Source organism: Chlamydotis macqueenii, chromosome 16 (assembly GCF_036417535.1).
Source record: "Chlamydotis macqueenii isolate bChlMac1 chromosome 16, bChlMac1.mat, whole genome shotgun sequence".
NCBI classification, from domain to species: domain Eukaryota; kingdom Metazoa; phylum Chordata; class Aves; order Otidiformes; family Otididae; genus Chlamydotis; species Chlamydotis macqueenii.
This window is the reverse complement of record NC_141571.1, coordinates 405,286-432,438: the sequence shown is the minus strand read 5'-3', so window position 1 is coordinate 432,438 and position 27,153 is coordinate 405,286. Positions and strand designations below refer to the sequence as shown.

The 27,153-nt window shown below is 40.5% G+C and overlaps 1 protein-coding gene across 8 annotated transcripts in view; it reads right to left on the bottom strand.

Annotated features, from left to right (window-relative positions):
• The window catches only part of PHF20 (PHD finger protein 20), a 77,409-nt gene that overhangs the window by 22,686 nt on the left and 27,570 nt on the right, over positions 1 to 27,153 (bottom strand). For all 8 annotated transcript variants that reach the window (XM_086760984.1, XM_086760990.1, XM_086760988.1 and 5 more), the window contains 5 exons: positions 26,965 to 27,141; positions 25,143 to 25,316; positions 12,478 to 12,756; positions 4,176 to 4,355; positions 303 to 401 (listed from right to left, as the gene is read on the bottom strand). In XM_086760984.1, coding sequence (XP_086617110.1) covers positions 303 to 401; positions 4,176 to 4,355; positions 12,478 to 12,756; positions 25,143 to 25,316; positions 26,965 to 27,141 — 909 coding nt within the window. The remainder of the gene's footprint in view (positions 1 to 302; positions 402 to 4,175; positions 4,356 to 12,477; positions 12,757 to 25,142; positions 25,317 to 26,964; positions 27,142 to 27,153) is intronic.

Genomic DNA, 27,153 nt, shown 5'->3' with positions numbered 1-27,153 from the left:
TTGCTAATGAAAAGCCATACTTAAAGACTAGCATATCCATTTTGGAGTTAAGATTTATTCCGTGCCATTACAAGTACTCTTATAAGCTGTCACCCAGCATTAACGATGCACCTCAACCAGGACATAAATTATCTTGCCAATGACATTTTAATATTAACCACTTAATAAAACCAGAACTAACAGATCAATGAAGAAAGCAGTCTTATCTGCAATGCCTCCTCTTAAGAGCAAGGAACTGCGTAACAGGCAAAACAAAATAATGAAGCCATTTTCCTCTACAGAAGAAAAGAAAAGATCTTTACCACTCTTAGTTCTCTTTTTCTTTTTTTTCTTTTTCTTTGACTTGGACCTTCCATAGTCTTTGGATTTTTTTTCTTTGTTCTTCTCATGTTCTTTAACAGCTGAAATTAGACAACATTCCAATTTAACTTTTAAGATATATACACACATCTATTCTACTTATTTTCTTAAAAGACCTCCACAGTTTCTTTGGACAATGGAGGCCACCTCATGGCAAAAAAAACCAAAACACGAGAACTTATTTGTAATCATTCCCAGCTCTCATAATTGGAATGGTGTGTTTTAAGTTCTAATTCATTTGTCCCACAACAAAATTACAATAGCCATGTGGGAGAAATCAACTGTACACCAATGTCCATTTACTACTTATGCGATTCAGAGATATTAAAAAAAATAGCAGGGGATTTGCTATATCAATTTTTTAAATTAGTATGGCTGAACATTTCAGTAGCATTGTGACAGAAGTCTGACAAGAACAAAACCACAACCCCTCCAAACTCAAGACAAATTTTTTTTTCATTGAAAATGGAGTAATAATTGGCTCAGCTGGCTTTAGCTGCTGTTCTCTCAACAACTATTCTCCATCCTTATTTTTATGGGAATAAAAAAACTACCATAATTTTTTAATGATTGGGTGGTATCTTTCAATCAAGTCCATCCTCAAAGCATGCTTCCAGAGCACTTGCCATGAAGTATAACCCTGCTGCAAGGCAATGCACACAAATGCTTGCTTGCTTTCCATACCCTAGCATTTGTTGACAATTCCTGTCTTTCATATTTAGGTCTCTGCAGCAGAATTTCTAGATACTTACACAGTTCGTTAAGTAATGACTAAGTTCGATTCAGCTATGACTATACATACAACCATAAAAATCTATTATGGAACGATGCCTTGCATCTCAAAATGGATTTGCTCTCAGAGTGCTTAGCAGATTAAGCCATTCACCATGCCATTTACAAACCTACTTCAATTTCTGATTATGGGTATCAGAATAATCACCTAAAGACACTCTGTACTGTAAGAAATTTTCTCCTACACAAAACATTTAAGAACCCTACCTGGTGAACCACTCATGAAGCAAACCAGCAATACCAGTGTATTATGTTAACCTCTTTCCTACAGCCTAATAGCAAACTCCCTAATTCACAATCTAAGGCTACATATTTACGGTAGAAACAGCTCACTCTGAGAAAACTGAAATCTCTCATGTTTTACCAGTTGTGATGAGCATACTGGAGACATACTCATTAGCTCCTCCTCATGAGAGTCTTCAGCTCTGTATCTCCTCATTCACTTAATCCTTAAACATCTCCTGCTACTTTGCCACTTACGTTCCACTTTTGGCACGTCATTAGTGATGGCTGCTAAAATTATGCATTGCCAGCATTCACATTAACTGCAGACAACGATGGCAGTCTGATATACCAATTACACCTCCTTCAAAGGGAATATGGCCGGCAGCACAAAAGACAAAATTCATCTCCCCTCCATTACTATTTGTTCAGTGGGTAAAAAAAGGAAGGAAAGAGAGGTTCACATTTAAGTCTCAGCACAGAGTTTCCAACTCCCTTCTTACTTTCCTTTGCCCTCATCTCCTAGCCTTCCAGCAGTCAGGATCCTCTGTGCACACCACTTCCCTCTCCCTGCTCATACACAGGGATGCAAGTAAGTTCTGCCATTTTATTCTTCCATAAGAGCAAAGAGAATAACTGAGGTCAATATAGGTGGGAAAATTCTACATCTTTGCACTTGGGAATTGAAATTTGCATGGTCAGATCATCTGATGTGTTTTAAAGACATTCGAGAGCACAGACTAGTCACAGATAGTGACTACTTCAGTCACTATCAACATAACTGTGATAAACATGACAAAAAATTGTCACTTTGTTCCACATGTTTTCCCCTTGAGCTTGACAGTATTTTAAAAACCTGAAAAAATCCAAGTATTTGCAAGTTTCTATGTACAGCTATCTTCTGAATTGCACAACGCAAATCTGCAAAGAATGAGTATTATAAAAGGGACCTTCCAAAAAACCTATACTGAAGAATCTTTTTGTCTCAAGTTGTGTCTTGTAAGCACTCTGAAGTCTCAGGAATTCGCACCGGAAAAAGACCAGCTACGGAGGCTACCTAGATTAGGAGCATCCTCCCAGATGCACATGATCAAAGAAAAGGTAAATTGCCTTATATAATGCAAAAAATTTATCACATAACAACTACATGTTTAAAGAGCATTTTTTGGCAAAAACATAAAACGACCTAAGGCCTCTCAATTTTCTTGAACAGCAGAGACACTCGTTAGGACCAGGATGCGTACTCAGTTACACCTTCCACCACCACCACTGTGAAAGTCTATTCTAATCTCTAGATGCCATACTTTCAAATAAGACATGTCCCCAACAAAGAGACACTAATGATCTCATTCAGACCTTCCTACAAGGGAAGGCAGCAAAGGATGTCCAAGAATAAACAGAGGTTGCAAGTACTGACCACGACCAACGGAACAATACAGTCACAGGCAAGTAAGGTGATCTTCTCAAGACCACCTCCCACACAAAATAGTCTAAATGTGGATTTTTTGGCGTTTTCATCATCACAGACTCAAATTCTCACCACATATCTGAATGAAAGTGGTGATGCAGTAAATCTAAAAATACACTGGAAATAATTTATATATTATCTATGTATGTATAAAAATATATTTAAATATATATGTGTGTAAGTATAAACACACATCTTGCCCCCTGTATGGCTGCTACCCACCTAAATTATCCCAGTATAAACGAGGTTTATATTACACTGCTGAACAGGTGAAGTCATAGAATCATAGAATGGTTTGGGTTGGAAGGGACCTTCAAAGCCCACCCAGTCCAACCCCCTGCCAGGAGCAGGGACATCTCCAACCGGATCAGGTTGCTCGGAGCCCCGGCCAACCTGGCCTGGAATGTTTCCAGGGATGGGGCATCCACCACCTCTCTGGGCAATCTGGGCCAGTGTTCTACACCCCTCAGCGTAAAAATTTTTTTCCTAATATCTAATCTACATCTACCTCCCTCTATTTTGAAACCGTTACCCCTCGTCCTGTCACACCAGGCCCTGCTGAAGAGTCTCTCCCCATCTTTCCTGCAGCCCCCTTTAGGCACTGGAAGGCCACTCTAAGGTCTCCCCGGAGCCTCCTCTTCTCCAGGCTGAACAGCCCCAGCTCTCTCAGCCTGGCCTCACAGGAGACGTGCTCCAGCCCTCTTATCTTCATGGCCCTCCTCTGGACCCTCTCCACCTGGTCGATGTCCTTCTTAAGTCGTGAAGTAAAGTTGTTCAGAGATGTTTAGTAGGAAGGAATGCTGACTACCAGAAGTAGCCAAATGCTATTAAAAAAACTACAAACTGCTTGCCCCTCCTCCTTCCTTTTTTTTTTTCTTTGTTAAGTTTAGTTATCTCAACAAGTTCAGGATTAATTAAAATATATATTGCTTTGGACAACCAAAAGTTTTAACAGAATTAAGACACACGTATCAAACAAGCAAAAACTAAGCAAGTATCTTTTCATGCCCTTAAATACTTCAGTACTTTTTACATCTTAAAAATACCACACACTGACTAGGAAGATTAAACCTCAATGAGTGTAGCGAAAAAACTCAAAATTCTCTATATTGATCCATCATTTGAAACTACTGCAAAGAAACAGTGAAAAAAACACTGCTTACATTTTATACTGTCCATTCATAAAAAATTAAACTCTCTAAAAGAAGGTACATAGAGTACTTTCTGTCCGTATTATCAGTTCCTTACAATATTATCAGTTCCTTACAGTGCTTTAACCTTTTCCAAGACTCTCCCAAGTTTAACTTTTTCTTGTTAAACTAAAAAAGCATACCATTTTCAATTCTTTCTTTTTCTTGAGGCTTTCGCAGCGATCTTGCTATGTGGTTCTTGGTTTGTTCTCTAACAGAATGTCGGTGACTATTTAATGCACTTACAGGAGTTGAAGTTCTTCTCTTTCCTACTTTTTCATCTCTATATGGGGTATTCCTTAGGGCTATGTGGAGAGGAGCATCTACAAAGAGAATAAAGATGAAGTCCAAGCTTTAAATACTTCCAAAATGTAAGTCTACTTCACTAGAAGCAGCTCTGGTAGTCCACGTAGAACATTTGTGATGAGACACACTGCTCAACTCGCAATCCTAGCAACTAGACCATGAAAAAGCTTTTAAACAGAAGTTTGTTTAAAGATTTAAATCTGTAATGCTTTTGGTGGCTTGTTTTTTTTCCAGAAAGAAACACTGGATTCAAATGCATTCCCCAAAGTTCCATTCTTCCAGAAATACTGTGGCTTTGAAGAAAGATGGAAAGAAAAACAGTTGACTTTGGCAAAGACATGGGTCAGGTATTTTTTATTATTGGTTTCTTTAAGAGAAAAGAAAACGGGCCCTGTTCATTTAAATAGAGGAACCACAGCCTGTTCTCAAAAGCATGCTTTGTAATGAGGCAGACAGAAATCGCATAGAGAAGCTCTGCACATCTAAGGAAGTGCAGTTTCTAAATCCATATCACTGAAACAGGAGCGTTTCAATTGAGAGCAAGATGCAAGAATTCAGGATCACTACCTAATATCCACAAAAATTACAAGATATAGACACGGCTTCATCAGAGATTCCATTTATTATTTAAGTCAAGTCAAATAGTTCTCATCTTCCTAACTATAGCCAGCAACTTCTACTGAAAGACTCCTGAACATGGAAGAAGAGAAGTGAAGCTGATAAAAGCCAAGGCTGCATGGCATGCAGGACAGCCTGATTAAACATTTTGAACTACGACATCAAGTATCTTGGTCAAGCAGACCCAGCAGTCAAGGTGACGGCTTGCTGACTTTCATGAAGAATTTTCAATTCTATCATCATAAGCATCTCAGAAGTTCAGTGGATACAAAAGGCAACCTCCTCCTTGTCTGAAGACTTACAAGTCAGATAGATTTTCACCTGGACACCTCTAAGTAATTGTGAACAGTACCTGAAAATGACTGAAAACAGAAGGAAGTGAGTCCAAGAGAGCATACTTGGGAGAAGAAATGGTATCAAGCACTCTGCCCTGATCAACATTTCAAGTTGAAGCCATAACACGGCACATTAAGACGTCATTATGGAGCTTTCAGAATCAAGTAGATCTCTTCAAAGAAAAGAAACTCCAAGATCCAGAAATGTGAAGGCCTTCAGATGACTTCTTCATTGGTCCTCTCACTCTGAAGTTGCATTAGAATTTGAAGGGAAAAAAAAGATCTGTTCATAATTATTTCTGTAACTAAATAATCACCTTCTACTTATCCGTAGTGCTTTAGAGCAGCCACAACAGAAGACAGAAATTAGACTGAACCCCAAGTTTCCGCACAAGGCTGTCCATATAGGTACCTTTTGTCTGGTCAGGCAGCTCACTTGCTTTGACCTTAAGAGCTGCAAGACTGGAGAAAGTAGCATGTTCTGTCCACAAAGAATTATGAAAACCAGAAGACATTCCTTGTTAAGATACTACAGTATGCCAAAGTACGAAAATGAGAAAATACTCCTTGATAAGATACTGCAGTATGTGTATGGCCTTTCATTTTCAACAGGACTAACTTCTCTTGCAGGAATAAGTGTAAAGAATGGGGTTTTTGTTGGCTGGTTTGGGAGTTGGTTTTTTTTTAACCGGAGGTCTATTTTTGTAGGACTTCTTGCTAACAGAATTCGCTCATCTGAGGACTGCCATGATTAGTGGGTTGAACAAGACACCACTAGTTCAGATAAACAAAACTTTTTCCATGGTACATGGTAGCTGAAAAATAAGGTTAAGGTACTTCATAACCTGTTTGGTAACACCAGTGTCCTAACAAACTTTCTGACATGCAAACTGTTTGCAGCAGTACAGGGTGAGAAGTCATGGAAACAAGCCTTTCTTGAGCTTTCCCAACTGTTTATCATTCTGCATTACATTCCAAAAATATTTACAGAACACCATCTCAGGAACCCCAAAATTGCAACAGAAAAAAAACTATACAAACCAGACAACCTTCATTTAGGCCTCCTAGCTTTCCCCTCTCCCAACAGCTCAACTCCATTTCATGAATTAATATTTGAAGAACTCTGTGGTCACCTTGATCCCAGAAGTCTTTCAAAGAGCACAACAGCATCTGGGCTTCCTGTGGCCCGAGATCTGTGCACACAGTCACTTGGAGTTCTTTAGCTTTGTGAGACCAAAGTTTAAGGAGATTTTTGCCAAGAATATGTTGTATCTTTTATGACACAAAGGTTAATACATTTCTGTAAGTTTTCAGCCACCAGTAACACTATCCTGGAGGAGTTCAATGGTACTCTATCATACACCAGACTAAATCTGAGGAGATTAAAAAACTGGAAAGTTATCCTAAACTTTTGGGTTAAAGTAGATATTAAAACTTGTGCTGTGAAGACCCAAGCTTGTAAGCCTTCCACATTTAATGTCCTGTTTCCTCTCAATACAACATTATCAAGTATAATTCAGACCCATCAATTTATTAAATTACCTCCAAAAGAACAAAGAGCAATTATTTACCCTAACAACCACAACCAAGAACCTGTACTTAAGTATACGCCTTTAAAACTTGAACATTCCCCAAGCTCAGATCTTCTGTGTTAGCACCACTTGCAGAGTGTGCCATGTACTTTCATCCTCCTGAGTCCCTGAGCCAACCTTCACTTGCCAGAAGGTCTCCTACTCCTCTGCCTCCTACCAATCACAGGAATTTGCAGTTTCAGGAAAGGTCAACATAGAGTGCACTGTATTGACAACACCTTCAACTTTCGTTAGTGCTATATCCAACTTATCTTACAAGTCACTTCTCCTTGTAAGCACTCTACTTAGACTACCAGGCAACAAGACAACTGTATGGTGAGTCTGTAGTGAACAGAGGACTGTGCTCATAGAGATTCCTATTACAAAGCACATAGGAGACTCCTATACATTTCCTAATGCTGTCTATGCAAGTCCCATGAAGACACTTGCGCTTGTCTTAGGGATATCCTGAAGTGGGACACACGTGGCATCTAAGCTACAGCTTCCACACATTCCTGATGATGCTCAACTCAAACAAAAATCAAAACAGGTATTAGTACCCTTTAATAGCTCTATGATCCAGAATATCATTAACCATCATTAGAATCATACAGTTCTCTATAAATGGACCACAAAAAATCCTCCTGACATCCAGGGCAGTGAACACTTTCACTGTTCTTGAACACTGTTCTGAAAATCCCTAAGCCACATGCCAGAGGTTCACATGTTAACAGCCATCAGTTGACAACTGGATGCCTTACATGTTTAAGCTGTCAAAGCAAGTTTGCCAACCTGTTCCCTCCGCATGCAGTTAGAATCTCATCACTAACACCAGTAAAGACAAGACCTCTTTTTTCTTCACATGTATTCCTGGCATTAAGACACTTGTGCGTTAACATGACATACTGTAACTGAGTAGGCAGAAATTTCTAACAATGAGGTCACACACAGAAATTTAAACCTATGCACAAAATGCATGGGTTTTTTTTTTTATTTTCTTGAAGTACATTTCATGGACTCCTTATTAGGGACAGATTTTCTACAGTCTCTGAACTACAAATTGCAGGTCCATTGCTTTCTTTTCTTCCTCATGGCAAGGAGAAAAGCACAGTCAAGACTGGCAGCAACTTTCTAGACTGAGGCTGCCATTATATAACCACACACTGAAACTGCAGCCTAATACTGGATGGAGTTTTTAAAGTCTCAAAACCAGGTTTAACTTCCATTAGAGCAAGAATCCTCAGGGGAACCAAACCATGCCCTGGGAGTGTAAGGGTATCAACTGACAAAGTCCCTGCCAGTATGACAGTTGTGCTGAGAGCAGTGTCAAGTCTGTCAGCACTACTAAGTTATTAAGAGCATTAAGAGGACACTAGCCACCTTAGTGAAGGTTTTGATGGCATTTCCTTGCACAGTCATATCAACTTCCCTACTTGTTCACATCTAATAAGGTTAGAATTTCCTGACAAATCTTCAGTACTTGTCAAGTACAGCGCCTCTCCAAGGTCTGAGGTGAGGTGCAGCAGCTGTGAGGTGTATCAGCACTGAAGTCTGGCACAAGTTGACTTTCAGACTTCAGAAAAACTGTTCAACACAAGGGCATGAACTAAATTTTGTTGAACCTCCAAATGAAACTATTTTACTAAAAAAAAAAAAAAAAGTCCCCATTGCAGAAAGACTTAAGAGACACACATGCTTTAGGAGTTCAAATTATGAGCTGCACGTACAAAAAAATGAAATAAAGCTATTCCATGCCTTGTGCCCTTGGAGTAGTCTTTTGCAGGCACTTGACATCAAGTAACAGGGACAGAGAGACGTATCTGAAAGAGAAAACTGGCACCTTTGGAGGAAACATTAAGCATTTGTAGGGCACAAGTCACAGTATGGGATTACAGCCTTCAACAGTAAACTAACTGATTGTGCAGAGAAAGAGAAATGACCACAAAGAAAAAAGCTTATCTTAAGGTTAATGCATACGAACGTGGAATGTGGTTCTACTCCTTTTTTATTACAGCAATCAGTAAGTAACAAGCTGCCAACAGATTGTTAATACAACACATTCAATTTCCAAGTGATAAGTTTGATAGAACATCTCATTTGAACTGTCAAAAACTTAAGTAACTCTTCCCTGCAAGACAAACTTTGAGAAGCCATTTATAACGTACCTGCAGGGATGCAACTTAAGAGCTGAGGGCAGAAATGCCTTAATCTCCTATATTCCAGAGGACACAAAATCAACTGCCTTAGAGACAACTCTTTCAGTAAAGATCTAACAGCAGTAACACTCATGGACGTAAGTATTATAGAGTCATAGAACAGTTAGGGTGGGAAGGGACCTTTAAAGGCCACCCAGTCCAACCCCCCTGCCAGGAGCAGGGACATCCCCAACCAGATCAGGTTGCTCAGAGCCCCGGCCAACCTGGCCTGGAATGTTTCCAGGGATGGGGCATCCACCGCCTCTCTGGGCAACCTGGGACAGTGCTCCACCACCCTCAGTGTAAGAAACTTCTTCCTTATATCTATTACAACAAGGGGCTAGGGGAAGAGTTGTTTCATCATAATGATCTCATAATATTTTGTGCAAAATTAAAGAGGTATTGCCTGAATGCATCCAGTAGCCATTTAAGTCGGCGTCACTCTGTTCAGAGCAGTAAGGCATATCTAAAATACAAGCTAGGCAACAGTAGTTCCATCCTCTCTGTTCAACAAAGAGCCACTACAGAATATAGAGAAACATCTGTCAAATTTGCCACTGCAAAGGTAAGATACTTCTTAGAGAAAAGGGAGAGACAGGACAGATCAGTTCCACATTAAGCTTTCCAGCTCACTTAAGTTTTGAAACCAATGCCCACTTAAGTTTTGAAGCCAATGCCAAGTAGCAAAATTTACATTTCAGGCATTGAAATTTCAGAGTCTCCACTTCAGTGCAAAGCAATTATATTTAAATTCTTCCTTCCTGTGTCCCACAACATGGTAACTGATGACCACTTACATTCATCTTCTTTTCTATGTGCTGAAATTCCAAATTTCAATCACTACAAGGAAAAGGTTTTCCTAAAACTCTGGATACTGCATGATTTCCTAGAACTTTAGGAACAATAACTATTTTCACTTTAAATCTAGCCAACAGTCCACCCCACCATTTATTTATTTATAATTTAATGTGTAAGGAGTCCCAGAACTGCAAAATAAAACTTCTGAAATAAGAACTTAAGTGCGATACGCTTCTAAAGCAGGACTATCTCCAAGCTTATGGAATAGCAAGATGCATGACTTCTGAAGTCTTATCTGCTCGAAATTGCTACCTTGCTTAAGCACTAAAACCTAGAAAAGGACATTTGTACCAAAAGGTAAAATGATTTAAATATATTCACTCTGAACATGAGAATTTTTGCTCACATAAAGACTGTAAAGATGAAAAATAAACCCATCATGCACCATACTTAATTATGCATTCAAAAGCCTTCACTCTTACTAAGCAGTACATTCTGAAAAGCATTTTATAAAGGTGACACAAAAGTGTTCAGTAGACACAGAGAAAGTCTTGCTTAGCAGGCTGTCTTCCTAGACATGCCATTAAGAACAGAAGAGATGCTTGCAAAAAGACAGAAGAACAGAACATAAAATCCAACAGTACGAGCTCATAAGCTCCACTAACTCTACTTTAGAATGTGTGGTACCCCTACAACAAAAATTAAAACAATTAAGAACACATTGAGTTAAAAACCAAATGGCACTTACTATCAGACATATGATCTATCAATTACATTACTTTTCTTCATCAACAAAAACCTTACTGTAGCTCCACAATAGCAGGCTTTGACAGTGAAGGTGACTTGAAAGCCTTCCAATATGCTTTCCACCCTGATGCACTGTTCAACAGCTGTCAGCACAACCCATGGGCTATTTCCAGGGATATGCCACAAAGCACACCATTGAGTAAATCCAGGTTAAAAGTAGTCATCCACAAATGGGGAATGAAAGGGATGGGAGCTTAAAATAAGTAAATACAGTTACAACCATAAAGGATTACCTGCCATTGCAGCCAAGATGATGACACCAAACCAACAGTGTGCACTTGGGGGAAAGGATAAATGAAACGGTCTGGGGTCACTAGTCAGTTAATTCAAGACAATCACAGGAAAACAACTTCTCAAATCAAAATAATTATGCAGTTACAAAAAGCAGAATAGAAGTTATGGAAAAGTGCGTGACATGCAAGAAGTCTATTTTGATCACTGTGTATTTGTTAGCACCTATTCTTCATGAAGCGCTCACCTCTTTTTCAAGGCAGTACTTCGGTGTCATTTAAACTGCATGCAAAGCACAACACATGCAAGCTGGCACAACCTAATGCATTTAAAGAAAAATTTTCCTCCACTTAACCCACTGTTAGGCCTTTGCATTAAGTTACAGAAGTATCTGGGGTACAGAAGTTCACACGTAATAGTGGTATGTTAAGTTACACTTATCTTCTTAGGAACAGGCAGTAGCAAGTCAAAAGAAAAAGTGTTTGCTGGACACATTAGGAAAAGCAGACACGAAGCAAATGAAGGCTAGATATATTCTGCTGTAGTGAGCTGTAGCTCAGTGAACAACTTGCATGACTTTGAAATTCTTAATTAAACAGAATATTAATGAAAGATCTAACGCAAAGACAAAAACATTAGGGAATTCAGCAAAGAGAAGGGTGGATTTTATATAACAGATTCAATCAGAAGGCAAGAGATGACAATTTTTACAGACCTGCAGTACAAACAGAAGTCAATCCACAAGAACAAAGTTTGAATAGGTTCTCAACACCACTGCAGATCACAACTAGACCCAGACTGCCACTCTGATGTTATGTAAGATGCTAGGAAGAAAGTGCTTCAGATAATGAGATGCTGAAGCAGAAGTTAACGTGATTCTGAAGACTGCAAAGCAGTTATAACTTAAGAATTTATTTTCTTCCTAATCATTAAGTTTTTCTCCCTTTTCCTTACCCACGAGTTATCTGAGGACCATTTTCAAGTACAGTTGTAGCAATTGCATTTGTTAAATGCTAGGACTTTTTTTCCCCACAGGTCCAGCAATGAGAACTTTAAGTACTGCAGAAACTGCTACTGGATTTCTAGCTAAGTATACTCTTGAAGTCAGACCACAAAATGCAAAGACTAAGTAAGAAACAAGGAGAGAATTGGAGTTACCTAGACTGTTCTCTTAATACAGAACAGGACAAAAGTCTTCAAATATTACTATTTAGATATCTGTCAAGCCAGGGGGAGGTAGGGGGAAAAGATCAGAAACTCAGGGAATTGCAGTTTTGAAAAAATAATAGAGGTTTAATACTCAAGTGAGTTATTACTAAAGAATAAGAGAAGTTACGTAGTCGGTTCATTACAGAACATAACATATTTCTAGATGAGGGAATTTCTTCAGTTTTATCTTCTCTAAAACACAGTGTTTACAAATATTATGCTGTTTCTTCAGAGAAATATGCTAATACTTCTTCACAAAGAAATATGCTAAGATGGAGCCCTAAGGAGACTCCTTCAGCCTGAAAGAAAATTGATTTCTGCTCCCTCCTGCTTGTCGCTGTTTAAAAAAAGGGAAGAGATCAGTGATATACTTACACAATGAACCAGCTCTGATCCGTCTTCTTTTTGACCTTTCTTGTTTAGCTTTTTCAGAAGTCAAAGAAGCTCTGGTATGAATATTTCTTTTTACAGGGTTCTGCTGTGATTCTGCAGCCTTCTCCACTCCATGAAAGTATTTCATGTGATAATGCAACAACCTGGCTTTGCGGAAGGATTTTGAACAGTCCAAGAACTTGCATCTAAACTTGTGATCTTGATCAACAGTTGCAGCTTTTTTTGATGCAAGAAAATCTGCTCTCCTACAAGGTTTTGTTACTGTAAGAACAAAACAGATAAATTCGCCCATGCATTTGCTATATTTATCAAATGGTTTCCTAAACTTAAAAACAACAAAAAAGCTAAGAAATGGGCATGCATTCAAACATGTTAGCTATGAAATTCTAAAAATAAAACATCAATGCTCTGCCGTTAAGATCTAGAGCTTTTAAGGGAAAACTCTGCCCTACTGTAGTCTTAAAAATTGATTTTCATGACGGCAGTGTTTTTATGAATGAGTTACTGTCAGAAAACAACATTTTGCTCCCATGAGTTCCTTGCCCAATAGCTAATACCACTGTGTATAGTGCTACTATGGATACAAGACTGAATTACACAGAGACTGCGTATTTTAGTCAAAACACTGAAGATTACATTCTATCAAGTATTTATTTAATTGTAACTGCTCACATCTTTGGTGAAAGCACTTTCCAAGGAAAACAGTTCTGCTTCTCTGCTTATAACTATTTTGTTACCTGTCTTTCCAATGCCTTGTCCTACCACCAAAGTCTGGTTATTTCCACAAATGGAAATAGAATGTCAGAACTACATTTTTCAAGTAAAATTGAGAATTACTTCAATTTTCAAGCAGCAATGAAAGAATGAAATAAAGCAAAAGGAAAATTGCTTGCATGTGTTAAAAAGTGTCCCCTATGAGTAACAGTTAATTAGTTAAAAAAAAAAAAAAGCAAGGGAAGTCTTCAGATTCAAACTGAAGAACGTTTTAAGGCATCTTTTTGATACAGCACTGCTGTGCAATCCAGGGCTATACCTACATTTGACCTGGTAAATTCCTATTTCTTCTTCCAGCATTTCAGAACACTTAATTCTTGGTTTTTTGCTAAGAAATATACAGAAGAAACATTTTTAGCTAAGAGTAAATCAGACTATTGTCACCGGTATCTGTACCCAGTACAACAGAGGAAAGGTAGAAATTCAGAAACACACAGATAAAGAGATCCAGGCAATTATCCATCACTAATATGCAACACAGCATCAAAAATTCCCTCACCAACACCCTAGAAAGGAGGTGTCAATTCTAGAAACAGCTTCCAAATATAATTTTCCCATTGTTTTGCCAGTACTAAAATACAACTCCCATATTTACAAGTATTTTCAAGCTTGCAGGATTAAGCAAGAAGAAATGTTTAAAGCTAAGACCCAGACCTCGCAGCACTGATGGTCTGCAGCACATGAATGAAAGTAAAGACATTATATTAGAAGTAGTTGAAAATAAGGAACACAAAAGGATCCAGAAACATTACAAACAGTAAATGCAGAAAGAATAAGATTTTCCACAAGTGCACATATGCAGGAATGCATAGAATGGGAGTGTTAAAGGCAGCGTCAACATAATCTTGGTGTAAGAAAATAGGACCGCTTGTTCAGAAATTTTTAGCACGTAGTGACAAAAATCCTGAGTGTTGCAGAGCTGTACACTTAAAGGTTATGTCATAGTGAAGAAAAGTATCCTAGATAGCTGTATCTGAAGCATATTCAGTTTTTCAGTACTGTGTTATGACAAAGATACAAAACTTGAAGTCATTCACAGAGAAAAAACATGTAATGGTACTATGGAAGCTGATGTACAGGGAAGGATTAAGAAGTCATAATGTGCATCAGATTAGTTAAAAGAAAGAATATTCAGTTAATTTTGAGAAGAAAATAGTGAAAATGAAGACACTGCTTTTGGGTCTTTCACAAAGATAATGACAAGGAGACAGAGAAAGAATTTTGGCACAGTCATATTAAGAACATCCTGACGGGGATGCTGCTTCAAGCAGTTATGGTAATTAAGACTGCAACAAAGCCAGACAATTGGATCACACTTGCAGAATACAAGGTTTGCCAATACCAAAATTGAAATACATTGTACTCTATCAAAACCTCTGTTCATAAAGAATGAAAAATATTTCAGGAACGGTCTGTGAAATAGCCTGTGGGTTTAGTGAACGTAAGTGCGAAAAGGTTCTCTTGCCTACAAAGGTAAAAAATAGCATTCAGGACAAAGCGAGAGAACTTGTTTCTATTTAATAACTAACATGAAGATGTGAAAACATAACTTCAGCAGAAAGGGATAGTGGGGTCTGAAGACTTAGGCAAAACATATTACAAAGATGACAAGGGAAACTATTATACCATCACACAGCTGTCACAAGGAGGCACTGTATCCAAGCTCAAAGCACTACTCCATTGAGACGGACAAATTATTGAGACGATACAGAGAATTGCTTCTTATCAGCTACAAGTTAGAAGAGCAGCACAGGATCCAGTTAGGTGAAATTTAGAAGCAGAGGTAACAAAGACTGAAGGCAATGGGAAGTAAAGAAGACAAAAGCTTACTGCAAGGTGCAAAAGGAATCTATTCAGAGTAACAAAAAACCCAGACAATGTCACACAGTGTCCTGGTGTCGTAGTTCAGCCCCAATCAGGACCAGACTACGCAGTCTCTCTCTCACTCCCCCCCCCACCCTCTGAGAGAACAGGGAGAGAAAATATAAGGAAAAACGGCTCGAGGTTGGAGAAAAGGACAGGGAGAAATCCTTAAAGTTACCGTCACGGGCAAAACAGACTCAACTTGGGGAAAACTATTCATTTATTACTACAAACAGCAGGATAATGAGACAGAGAACAAGATAACCTCCTCCCCCCACCCCTCCCTCTTCCCAAACTTATCATTAGCTCTATCACCTTCCCCTCCTGAGCGGCACAGGGGGGAAGAGGGAATGGGGGCTGCAGTCAGTTCATCACACGTTGTTTCATGCCGCTGCTTCATGGTCGGGGGAAGAACTCCTCACATTCCTCCCCTGCTCCAGTGTGAGGTCCCACCCATGGCCCACAGTCCTTCGTGGAACTGCTCTGGTGTGGGTCATCTCTTCCACAGAGTACAGTCCCTCTAGAACAGCTGTCCCAGCGGGCCCTCCACGGGGCACAGCCTCCTTCAGGCATCCACCTCCCCCGGTACGGGGTCCTTCACGGGCTCCAAGTGGATCTCTGCTCCTCCGTGGACCTCCATGGGCTGCAGGGGGACAACCTGCTCCACCATGGTCGTCACCACATGCTGCAGGGGAATCTTGGCCAGGAGCCGCATTACTGCTCCCCCTCCTCCTTCACTGACCTTGGTGTCTGCAGCCGTTCCTCACAACAGGCTGGTAGATGTCTCTCTCAGGATCTTTTTTTACATCTTATTCACTTCTCATCTCCTCTCCACTTCTTGCAGCCAGGCTGGACCGAGTCGGGCCCAGTCAGCTGCCTGGCGGGCGGCCAGAGGGTGAGGCCTGCAAGGCCCATGAGGCCTGCGCCTCCCCCTCTGCGCCTCTGCCCCCGCTCAGCTTCTTCACATCTTCTCTTCTCTCTCTTTTTTTCCTGTTTTCCCCTTCTTAAATACGTTATTGCAGAGGTGTTATCACGGAATGTTCTGCTACCAATTGGCTCGGCCTTGGCCAGCAGCATATCCGCCCTAGGCCCGGCCGAGTCCACTGAACAAAGGGGAGCGACTTCTAGCAGTTTCCTACAGAAGCTGCCACCTTAGGCCCCCCTCACTAAACAAAACCACGACACCTGGTTTCAGCAGGGATGGAATTAATTTTCCTCTCAGTAACCTGTGTGGTTATCCTTGAATGTGAAATACGTGCTACAGTCAAGCAAGCCAAGCGGTTAAAGCCTCTGTGGTATGGAGGACGATGGCTGAAGTATAAATATGGAGAGGCCTGGCAAATTGATTACATTACACTCCCACAAACCCGTCAAGGCAAGCGCTATGTGCTTACAACGGTGGAAGCAACCACTGGATGGCTGGAAACATATCCTGTATCCCATGCCACTGCCCGAAACACCATCCTGGGCCTTGAGAAGCAAGTTCTCTGGCGACATGGCACTCCAGACGGAATAGAGTCAGACAATGGAACTTCATTTCCGAAACAACCTCACAGACCCCTGGGCCAAAGAGCACGGCATCGAGTGGGTATACCACATCCCCTATCATGCACCAGCATCTGGAAAGATTGAACGGCACAATGGACTGCTGAAAGCTACACTGAAAGCAATGGGTGGTGGGACCCTCAAAAACTGGAACAAACATTTAGCAAAAGCCACTTGGCTAGTCAACACTCGGGGATCCATGAATCGAGCTGGCCCTGCCCAGTCTGAACTTTTACATACTGTAGATGGCGATAAAGTTCCTGTGGTGCATGTAAAGAATATGTTGGGGAAAACAGTCTGGGTTATTCCTCCTCTGGGCAAAGGCAAACCCATCCGTGGGATTGCTTTCGCTCAAGGACCTGGATGTACTTGGTGGGTGATGCGGAAGGATCGGGAAGTCTGATGTGTACCTCAAGGAGATTTGATTCTAGGTGAAAATAGCCAATGATTTGAACTGTATATAATTATCTCTGTAGTTCTTTTATGTTCTATCAAAGGTACTGCAGCAAGAATCACCCTCATCAGTGAAGAATGAACTTTGATGAAACTGAGCGACGTGCAGCAGTGATGGAACCGGAACTGGCACCCAACAATTTCCTTGAGATCATCATCTTCAACTTGCAGACCACGGACGTGATACACCAGCCGCGCCAGAGATACCAGCTACGAGTTCCAGATGCAGTATGTAACAACCCCACACTACATTCCATCTGTCCTGCCCTGACAGACTGCTATGACAGATGGGGCCCAAAGTCATGGACTAAATCAACTCAGACTTTGCAGGGATAGCTCATAGATTGAGATGATGATATCTGTGTGTATAAGTATGACGTAAATGGTATGGAATAAGGGGTGGATACTGTCCTGGTTTTGGCAGGGGTGGAGTTAATTTTCCTCTCAGTAGCCAGTGTGTTTTGGATTTTGTGTGCGAAGAATGTTGATAAAAACACTCTGATGATAGGAGTTCTTGTTAATGAGACCAAGGACACTGTCTGGCTTTCCAAGTCTCATTAACGTCTTGTTAACGTGCAGATGGGGGAAGCTGGGTGAAAGACAGACAGAATAATTGATCCAAACTGGCCAAAGAGAGTATTCCATGCCATAAACGTCATGCTCAGTATAGAAGTGGGGGGTGCCCACGGGAGGGGGCATCCATTCCATTCCTTTCTGGCATTCCATTCCATTCCGGCACCCATTCGGGCACCCTTGGTATCCTTTTCTTCTTTCTTGCTTGCTGGCATCGTTCCCTCTACCTTGCTAGCTTGCTCTCCCCCCTTCGCTTGCTGCTCGGTGTCATTTCCATGATTGCTGCTTGGGATGGGCTCCGTCGGTCATTCGGACATCGGGTGGAGAGAAATCATACATTGTTCATTTTGTATATTTTGTATATATTAATATCCTTATATTCTGTTATCTTTGTAGTTTTTAGTATTTCAGTAAACTATTTTTATCTCAACCCACAAGTTTTCCTTTCTTTCCAATTTCTCTCCCCTGTCCTGCTGGGTAGGGGGAGGGTGAGTGAGAAACCATGTAGTGATCCAGGCTAAACCAGCACAAACAGTTTGAAACAAATTTTAAATTATTACCACCACCACGACATTTAGGGGCGTTTTCTTCCTTTACAAGTAAGGCAATAGAACACTCTGCTGCCAGGAGACAGCAGGAAGCCAATGCCCAACTCCCCAGTGAGGAGAGCCTCTGGAGAGCCCGTGCTCCTAGGAGAACGCTGCGGAGCTGACTCATTACATCAACATCTAAATGGAGGTACTTACATCATTACACATATATAAAATTTTCACTCACAACGCATGGTACTAAAACTGGTTTCTCTGGAGAGAAAGTTCTGCTGTATTAGCTTCAGATTCTCAGGCACTTGACTTTTCAGAGGAGTCTGGTGGGTGTTCTCTCTTGAGTACAGAGGACAGTTAATGATAGACCTACTACCTGCTATTTCTTCCATGTTTATAACCAAAATTAAAACTTTTCACTTGGCATTCAATTAGCTATTACAATATTAAACACAGAGATTCAAGGTCAAACAACAGTGTCTCTTTTAACTTTCACTGCAGAGAAAAAAAAAAAAAAAAAACGTTAAAGTCAGCAACCTCTCTCACTTTTCCTTGTGCTGTATTATCCAAGGCTCAAGCTGAGAACACATTCAGCAGTAAATTCACAGTAAAATGTCACCATGTGATGCTTCTGAGTCCACAAGAGATTATTCCCTGTCCCCCTCCTGCTTCCATTCTTGTTTGGAGTTGACTCCTGCTGGAACAGGAACATTTAGCAGCAACACAGTATCTTGACTGAAGGTCTGCCATCCTGAGGCATTTGCTGCAACGCACTGGTAAGCTATCCCTGAAAGCCAACAGTGCACATAACACTTTGCATTTTCCCCAAAATAAAGATGGCCTTGGTGCAGTTTCTGTTCATTAGATCTTCACATACAATTGTCTATTAAACTGATGAGACTTACAGTCTCTATTTTCTGTTCTCTACAAAAATACTAAGCAAAGATCAAATTATTCCTTCACCTGCTGTGAACACATCAAGTCTCTCTAGAATATATGTCTTCTGGTCCTTCCATCTGTATTATTTTCAAGATTGTTTTGTTTGTTACCATTACCTTTCTTGAACTGCAGACATAAATTTTACGTATCCTGGGAGTAACTGCACAGGTGATGCTCGACAGCAGTGACAAAACCTCTACTCTCACATTTCCATCTACTCACACAAACATGAAGTTGACCTGTGGGGTCTATGTTATTAGCACAGCACAGTCAGTTTCAAAATTCTAAGAACCATTTTGGAGCTGGTGCTTTCTTGGGAATACATCTTCTCTCATAACAGTCCACATTTTAAATACAGCCTTCTACTAAGCGCAGCTGACACTTCGCTTTGGATCACTTCACAGTATTGGGCTAGCTTCCTCACGAATTACCTACTTCCTTGGTTCTATTTCTTCTGAAACCTTGTGTTGTTTTTTTTTTTTGAGCTCACCAAAAGCGTACCTGTTCATCATTTTAGCACCCAAACTATGTTTTTCCCTTTATTTTAAAAAACTTCTGTCTTTCAAGATCTCAATTTTGAAATCAAGAACATCTTGCCTAGTTGCTCTTCTCAAACTACTTTAGGTAAGCACAGCATCCAAGCATTTCTGGTGTGTTCAGAATCCACCCAACTACATAAAGTAGATGCCTGGTGTAATAAATAGATACAGCATCAATAATCACAGACCATTACCTGTTTGCAAAGTTGTGATTTTTGAGTCTGAAACATTACTTGACACTACAAGAACTACTCAAGACTCCACTCACCATTTTCTCCCTGTGCTGGCACTAAATTTGTAACAATAAAACCAGGGAGGTCTATTCTATGCTGCACAAAAAGCTTTTAAGTATGCAGTGCACTATTGTGCAAACCTTGACATACCTTTAGAGGGGGGTAAAGGCTTTACCTGCACTTTGAGGTGTAACTGAAACAGTGTTGAGATCATGGTGTCTAGCTGTAAGAACATTAAGTGAACAGGGCAGGATGGACTTCTTTATACACTATATTGTTAGGCCTGAAAGGACAACTTTTACGCTTTGATTCCTTGAGGGAATCAAAGCCTACTTAGGTAAGCTGCAGGATACACAGCTGCTCTCTCAAACTGCATGCAAAGACAGTATGCTTCTCCTTAACTGAAACCCAAAGCCAAAAGCAACAAAACTAGAAAAACACGTCGTAAGTATAAGGCAAGTGGAATCCCTGATGCATGTCTATGCAAATAAAAAAGTAGTCTTAAAGTTCTGGGAAACACAACTACAAACACGATAGCAGACCTGTCCAAAGCAAAGGCTGCTCACCTTTAAAGTCAAATCAGTTTGTAAGAGTAAAGCCACATGAGCAGCTGTAGAGTGCTTCTAAGCCTGTTTTCACATATATGAAACTGAGCTTTAACTGGCTGTAAAAGTTTTTCCACAGACTGTCACTCAGTTTTTTGAAAGAGACCTTGATTTAGCTAAACCCTAATCACCAATTCTGGTCCCTAAATATTATAGAAGCCAAAACCCAGCAAATTAGGATTTTCACCCTCTAGTACATGTAATTAATCAGAATTTTGCTGAAAATTTTAAAAAAGGAACTTACGTTTCAGCAAGCAATGCTATGTTGCCCTTTCAGAACACATAACAGACATACACATTCTAAAACATAACAAGCATATGAACACTCCAAATTGTATTTGCTTTTACAAATGTGTGCACCTACTATAAATCTGAATCATCTACCAACCAGTGATTCCAAAAACACTCTTTAAAAGGAGCTTTTGTCCTTAAACATTACTGATATTCAAATATTATAAAAATCATGTTCCTCCTATACATAATGCAAATTAAAACTAGGTCCACCAGGGCACATCGCTCTTCTATGCCAAATAACACTAACACAACACACTGAAGAAAATGAAAGTTAGTAACTTTATTATGTTTTGTAGTACTTTCCTACAGGAAGAGAATGAATTCCCATCAAGTGACTAGAAATAAAGCCTACAGACAAAAAGGTTGGAGTAAGTGCAACATTTTAACCCAGTACTAAGTATGAAGTTATCTTTAACCTTAACTTCCATGCTTTATTTTGCGGGAATCTTATACAGAAGAAATACCTCACCCACATCACCCACTCTGATAATATACTTCTCCTCTTTCTAAACCCCAAATCTCTTTAATACAGTGGCAGTCTGAGAACAAAACTGCTTGACATACAGTTATTAGTATTTGGAGAGATGTCTTGTTCCCTTGATAATTACCCATGAATTATGCTAACTCAGCTTTCAGCCTCCAACACCAGTTATTTTTAGGACAGCATGCTCAGACTTTCACAGGCTCCCCCAAAAGCAGGAAGCTACCGGCGATTTTCCAAGACCTTTTTAGATCCCACATCAAGGGGCCTCTGTCGTGCTGCTCTGCACAGATGCTACTACGAGGTGAAAGCCCAAGTGTTACTGTTCCCCCATCAGGCAGCTCATCAGCACTGGAGTACAGACATGATCCCATGAGTAAGATAAACACGTACAGGAAAAGATAAATCGACTTTTCACTAGAAGATTTATCCATTATAGGATCTATGGACTTTAAAACTCTTGTATCAACAAATCACTTGTTAATATCATTTTTAGCATTGGTTAAGTATGGAAATGTAGATTTTGGTACTCGGATTTCAGGTGACAGTATTTAAAGACTCTGTTCGGTTCTTATTCCCCATCATTAAGAGTTTTCTCCAGTACAAACACCCGCTTGCCACAGCTGGATGTCCACCAGGTGCGTGTCTGGCATTTCTAATGTTAAGTGACATGGCTTTAATTAAACAAAACTAAATCGAAGCTAAGAAGTGTGCATTTTCAGACACCACAACGCTGCTGAACTTCAGGTCGGAATTCAATATGAGTGCATATTCCTAAATTAACTTCAATCCAGCTCACTCAAATACTGACAGACGTGCCAGTGTCAAGAGTACACGAGCTATACCAGAGGCTTTGGGCAGGTAAGTGAACCAAGTCATGTTCCCACAGCTTTCCATCTTGTATCCAATTAAGCAAGCTCACGAGAAGTCCACATCCCGCACATCACCCCAGTATGACTGACACCACACACACAGGTATTACACACTCGCCTGCAATTCTTCCCAGTTTAAGCCCAAATTACAAATGCTCAGCAATACGTATGTTAGGAAGTCAGTGGGAAGTGGTAATAATGGCAAAAGATACCCAAAGGGATCACAGTTTTTTGAACTCCCGATGGTTCAGTCACAATCCAGCATTATACTGGTGTCCTGCCCCATCTACCTGCTGCCAAAATCATGCTCCCCAAATGCTGAAAAAGCAGAATTAAGAAATACTACTTTATAAAATTTCAAATGTGCAAGTGAATTCCTCTCCCTACTTCCTCCCTGACAATACACAGCATCTCCCATACCCAACACGTATAACACAAGTTCAAGGGGATAAAACAAAGCAATTGTAAACTGCAACTGTAATCTCAAGCAGAATGTAAGTATGCAAATAGACAAAAAATCTGCTGGCATTTTAGTTTAACTTAGATGTGTCAATCACTCCCTAAAGTTTTTTATGGAAGGAGAAAAGACCTTCACATCAGTAACAAATGCAGAGAAGTATCATTTTTACACAACCAAGTCTGTTTCGTCTATTTGTTCTTTCATAGTCACTAGAAGTTATTTGTTTGCTGTAACCTCTCACACATACTGCTGAGTATGTACTAGCTCTCACCACACTATAGCTCTGAACTCAGATCCCCAAACTTTTCCTTTTTCAAAAAGAAGCCTTCTCTGAAGATTACCATACAGTTCACGTACACCAGTAAAAATTTTTAAGACATCTTTGATTTCATAGTGGCTTGAAACTAATACACTGTGAAACACCCTGAAAAGCTTTGCATCCTACACAAGTACTTAAGTTAGAAAACAGATGTCCTTGCAGGAGGCATTTTTTAATAGTATTTGACCACTAACCCCAAAGCTTTGTGATTATACACGTTACAGTATTAAGTAAAAATCTTTCTTATTTTTGAGAATATTCCACAACTACTTCTGGGTTATTTTGCAAAGGCAATGGCAACAGATGCCTTTTAAATACTGCATTAACTGTTTGGAAGAACATCTGTAGCCATTAACACAGGTTTTCCATACTGTTGATACACCGTCTTCTTTCAAATACAGCTCCTTCACTGCTACAGCAGACAGCCCCTCCTGCCATCTGCAAAAGCTACCCCAGGGTGAAAACTTGCAAGAGAGACATGGCTGTCTATCTATTTTAACAAATTACATTCAAGGATGCCTGTTCAAGGGTACCTTGGAGGAGAGGAACTTCAAATTCCAAAGGAAAGAGCTGCAAAGCACAGCACTAGCTGCTAACATTGCTGGTGCTGAAAACTTCTAATAGAAGGGGTACCAGTTTAGCTAACCCAGACGGCAGACTATTGCAGCAGTACCCAAGAAACACTTACAAGGACCTTTGCCAGGTGCCAGCACATGAACTTAAGGAAATCAGTGACGTTACACTGCAATTACTCAGAGGAAGTATTCAACTTAAAGTTTAAAGTGTACATTAAATTGGTTCTGCTCGCTACAAGAGTTGGAGGAACAAGTTCTTAGCCACTGGAAGGGGCAACACTTATGTCCTTCCTTTGCTCTGGAGGTTTGCAGGCAGGCTGTCAATAGCTCGTACTCAGAGAGCAATGGCATTTCCTCTGTATCAGAGAGATTAATGTTCTGTTCAGGTACAACAGCCAAACAGTGGTTTTGTCTTCCTGAGCCAAAACAAGCTACAACCAAAACCATTAAACTCAGAAGTACTTTACAGACTAAAAAGCACAAAGCAGCCTGACTGTCAAAAAGATTCTGCAGCTGCTCTGTATCTTCTGAACTCACTGCCATACCATAATTACAATATACGTGGATATATAATCAGGCTGGTTTAGGAAGCAGAGCCAGATCAAAACAGCTCTAATTTTTTAGTAAAAGATCATTTACACACCAAACCTGAGCAAAGGAGAACGGGTAAATTCCTTCCTGCACTGCAGGTGTGCATCAGCATTAAAGAGAGAGAATATTTCATTCGTACAGCTACGCAAGAGTGGGTGAAAGAGGACACATGCAAGCACGATGGTAAATTTGGAATAACCAAAGAGGATGAAAGCTAGCACATACAGATTATTTTAGCAATGCTGAGCAACTGTAAATCCTTCTAAATCCTCTGTTCCACTTAAAATTAAGCTTCTTGATAGAGCAATTTGTAGTTCAGGTTTCCTAGTTAGCTACAGGTATGAGTATTAAAGTTATGAGAAATAATCACAGCACAGCCCTATCCTTTGGCATAGTCTAATATCTGTGTAGGAAATTTTAATTTGAAAAAGCAAAGTAAGCACACTCTCCAGCTAAGAGAAAACAGAACACATATGCTATTAAGACAGCCACTGAAATGTCTGAACTATTTCATAGATTTTCACCAAAATCTCTAAATTGTCTAGGGCTTAAGTATAATAGAAGCAAAAACATAAGGATGTAGAAATGCACACCCAGGATTCCCAAACACCAATGCTACCACATACCTGCAGCACAGAAATGACAAGAGAACCTGGTATTTTAAGATATTAGTCCAACTTAATCCAGAATTACAAACATTCAATTATAACCTGAAAACAAGCCTTTGTTAACTTCACCATTCACATGCTAAAAATATCACACCCAGTCATTTAAAAATTATGATTTCTACTTTTTGGAAGATTGTTGTCAGTCTACAAAGCATAATATCAAAACTAAGCCCATAAGGAATAAAAATATGCATTTTCCCCTGTGGTAAACATTGCAAGAACACACAATTTTTGCTAGTGACACTCGTACAGGCACAAAACACCTAGCATCAGTTGCCTTAAGAAATGCATCGATATTGAGTATGAAAACAAAATCTGAACCTGTAGCAGCAGAAGTTTCTTGAGTTCTGACAGTAACAGAGGAAGAATCAGTGTCTTCAATTTTTTCTTCCTGTAAACTGCCATCCGAACGGAGTATTGTGCTATGTGATGTGTTTCCAGGAGATTCTTGTTCACTGAAACTTTGGTCAGATTCAACAGGAATTTCTAACCGGACTATAATGGAGGAAAAAAAATTAAAACGAGTAAAACGGACACAAAAGCATATTCCAGAACACTGATGTACATGTTCATCTCATTACAGTGAAAATGAACATCCATCCAGCTCAGACTGCTTGTTGCTGTATTAACACAAAATTACACTTCTATAACACAGCTACTTGTAGCAACCCTCTAAATTTAGAGCTGCTTAGAAACACACAGGCTGCTAACTCTTCATAGCCTAAAGTGGGACAGGTGTCCTCAAACCATGTGGTGCCATCGACACGCTGGAAGGGGAGGGATGCCATCCAGAGGGACCTGGACAGGCTGGAGAGGTGGGCCCGTGCCAACCTCAGGAAGTTCAACCAGGCCAAATGCACCTGGGTCGTGGCAATCCCGGGCACAAATCCAGGCTGGGTGGAGAATGGATGGAGAGCAGCCCTGAGGAGAACAACTTGGGGGTGCTGGTGGATGAGAAGCTCAACAGGAGCCGGCAATGCGCCCTTGCGGCCCAGAAAGCCGACCGCACCCTGGGCTGCATCCCCAGCAGCGTGGCCAGCAGGTCGAGGGAGGGGATTCTGCCCCTCTGCTCTGCCCTGGTGAGACCGCCCCCCCTGCAGCACTGCGTCCAGCTCTGGAGCCCCCAGCATCAGAAGGACGTGGAGCTGTTGGAGAGGGTCCAGAGGAGGCCACAAAGATGACGAGGGCTGGAGCACCTCTCCTGTACGGCCAGGCTGAGAGAGTTGCGGCTGTTCAGTCTGGAGGAGGCTCTGGGCAACCTTAGAGCGGCCTTCCAGTGCATAAAGGGGGCCTACAGGCTTCAGCAGGGCCTGTTATGATAGGACGAGAGGTAATGGTTTAAAAATAGAGGGAGGTAGATTTAGATTAGGTATTAGGAAAAATTTTTTTACACTGAGGGTGGTGGAACACTGGAACAGGTTGCCCAGAGAGGCGGTGGATGCCCTGTCCCTGGAAATGTTCCAGGCCAGGTTGGACAGGGCTCTGAGCAACCTGATCTGGTTGGAGATGGCCCTGTTCCTTGTGGGGAAGTTGGATCAGATGACCTTTGAAGGTCCCTTCCATCCCTGAAAGGGAAAGGCAGTGAAGCAGGGCGGGGAAGACACGGACACCTGGACAACACACAGAGCATTATCTCCCTGTAGTTTAATAATAAAAGCATCCTGTTTGGTATTTTTAGTGCTCAATAAGAGGATTAAACTGTTAAGTATTTCGGTTACTTCTTCAAACTATAAGTGGTAAAACATTTTAATTATCTCACTTTCACAAGCATAACCCGCATCACTAAAAAAAAAAAAAAAAAAAAAAAAAGAAAAAAAAAGAAGAAAAAAGAAAAAACCCAACTACTACATTGCCTTTAAGTTATTTTAAAAGGACCTCTCCCTTTTGCAAGGCCAGTTATCCCTCTCCTGGAAAAGCTCCCACCGTGGAAAGGAAACACTAGGCTTACTGACGGAGAGGGAATCAAAAGCAAAAGGCAATCAGGGCACCAGAGAGATATAAACTTTCCTTCTGTTTTCTCTGCACTGCTGATGACATTGCAGATAGATAGCCTGCAGATTATGCAACTGAAAACACAGTGCTTGAAACAACTAGACAACTGCCATGTCACCACAAACCCACAGTATACCAGGAAGCTGCTTACCAGTACGAGATTCCTTTTGGTTAAATAATGCATCTTTCAAAGGTTGAATTGCTGTTGAAGTTGTCACATGATCTGTATTTAAAATCTCATGGCTAATATTAGATGAAAGTCTTGAAGATCGTCTCCTGATCCGGTCTCTTTCAGGGTTATCTGAAGAGTTCTTCAATTTTTCCTGAGCTGGAACAAATT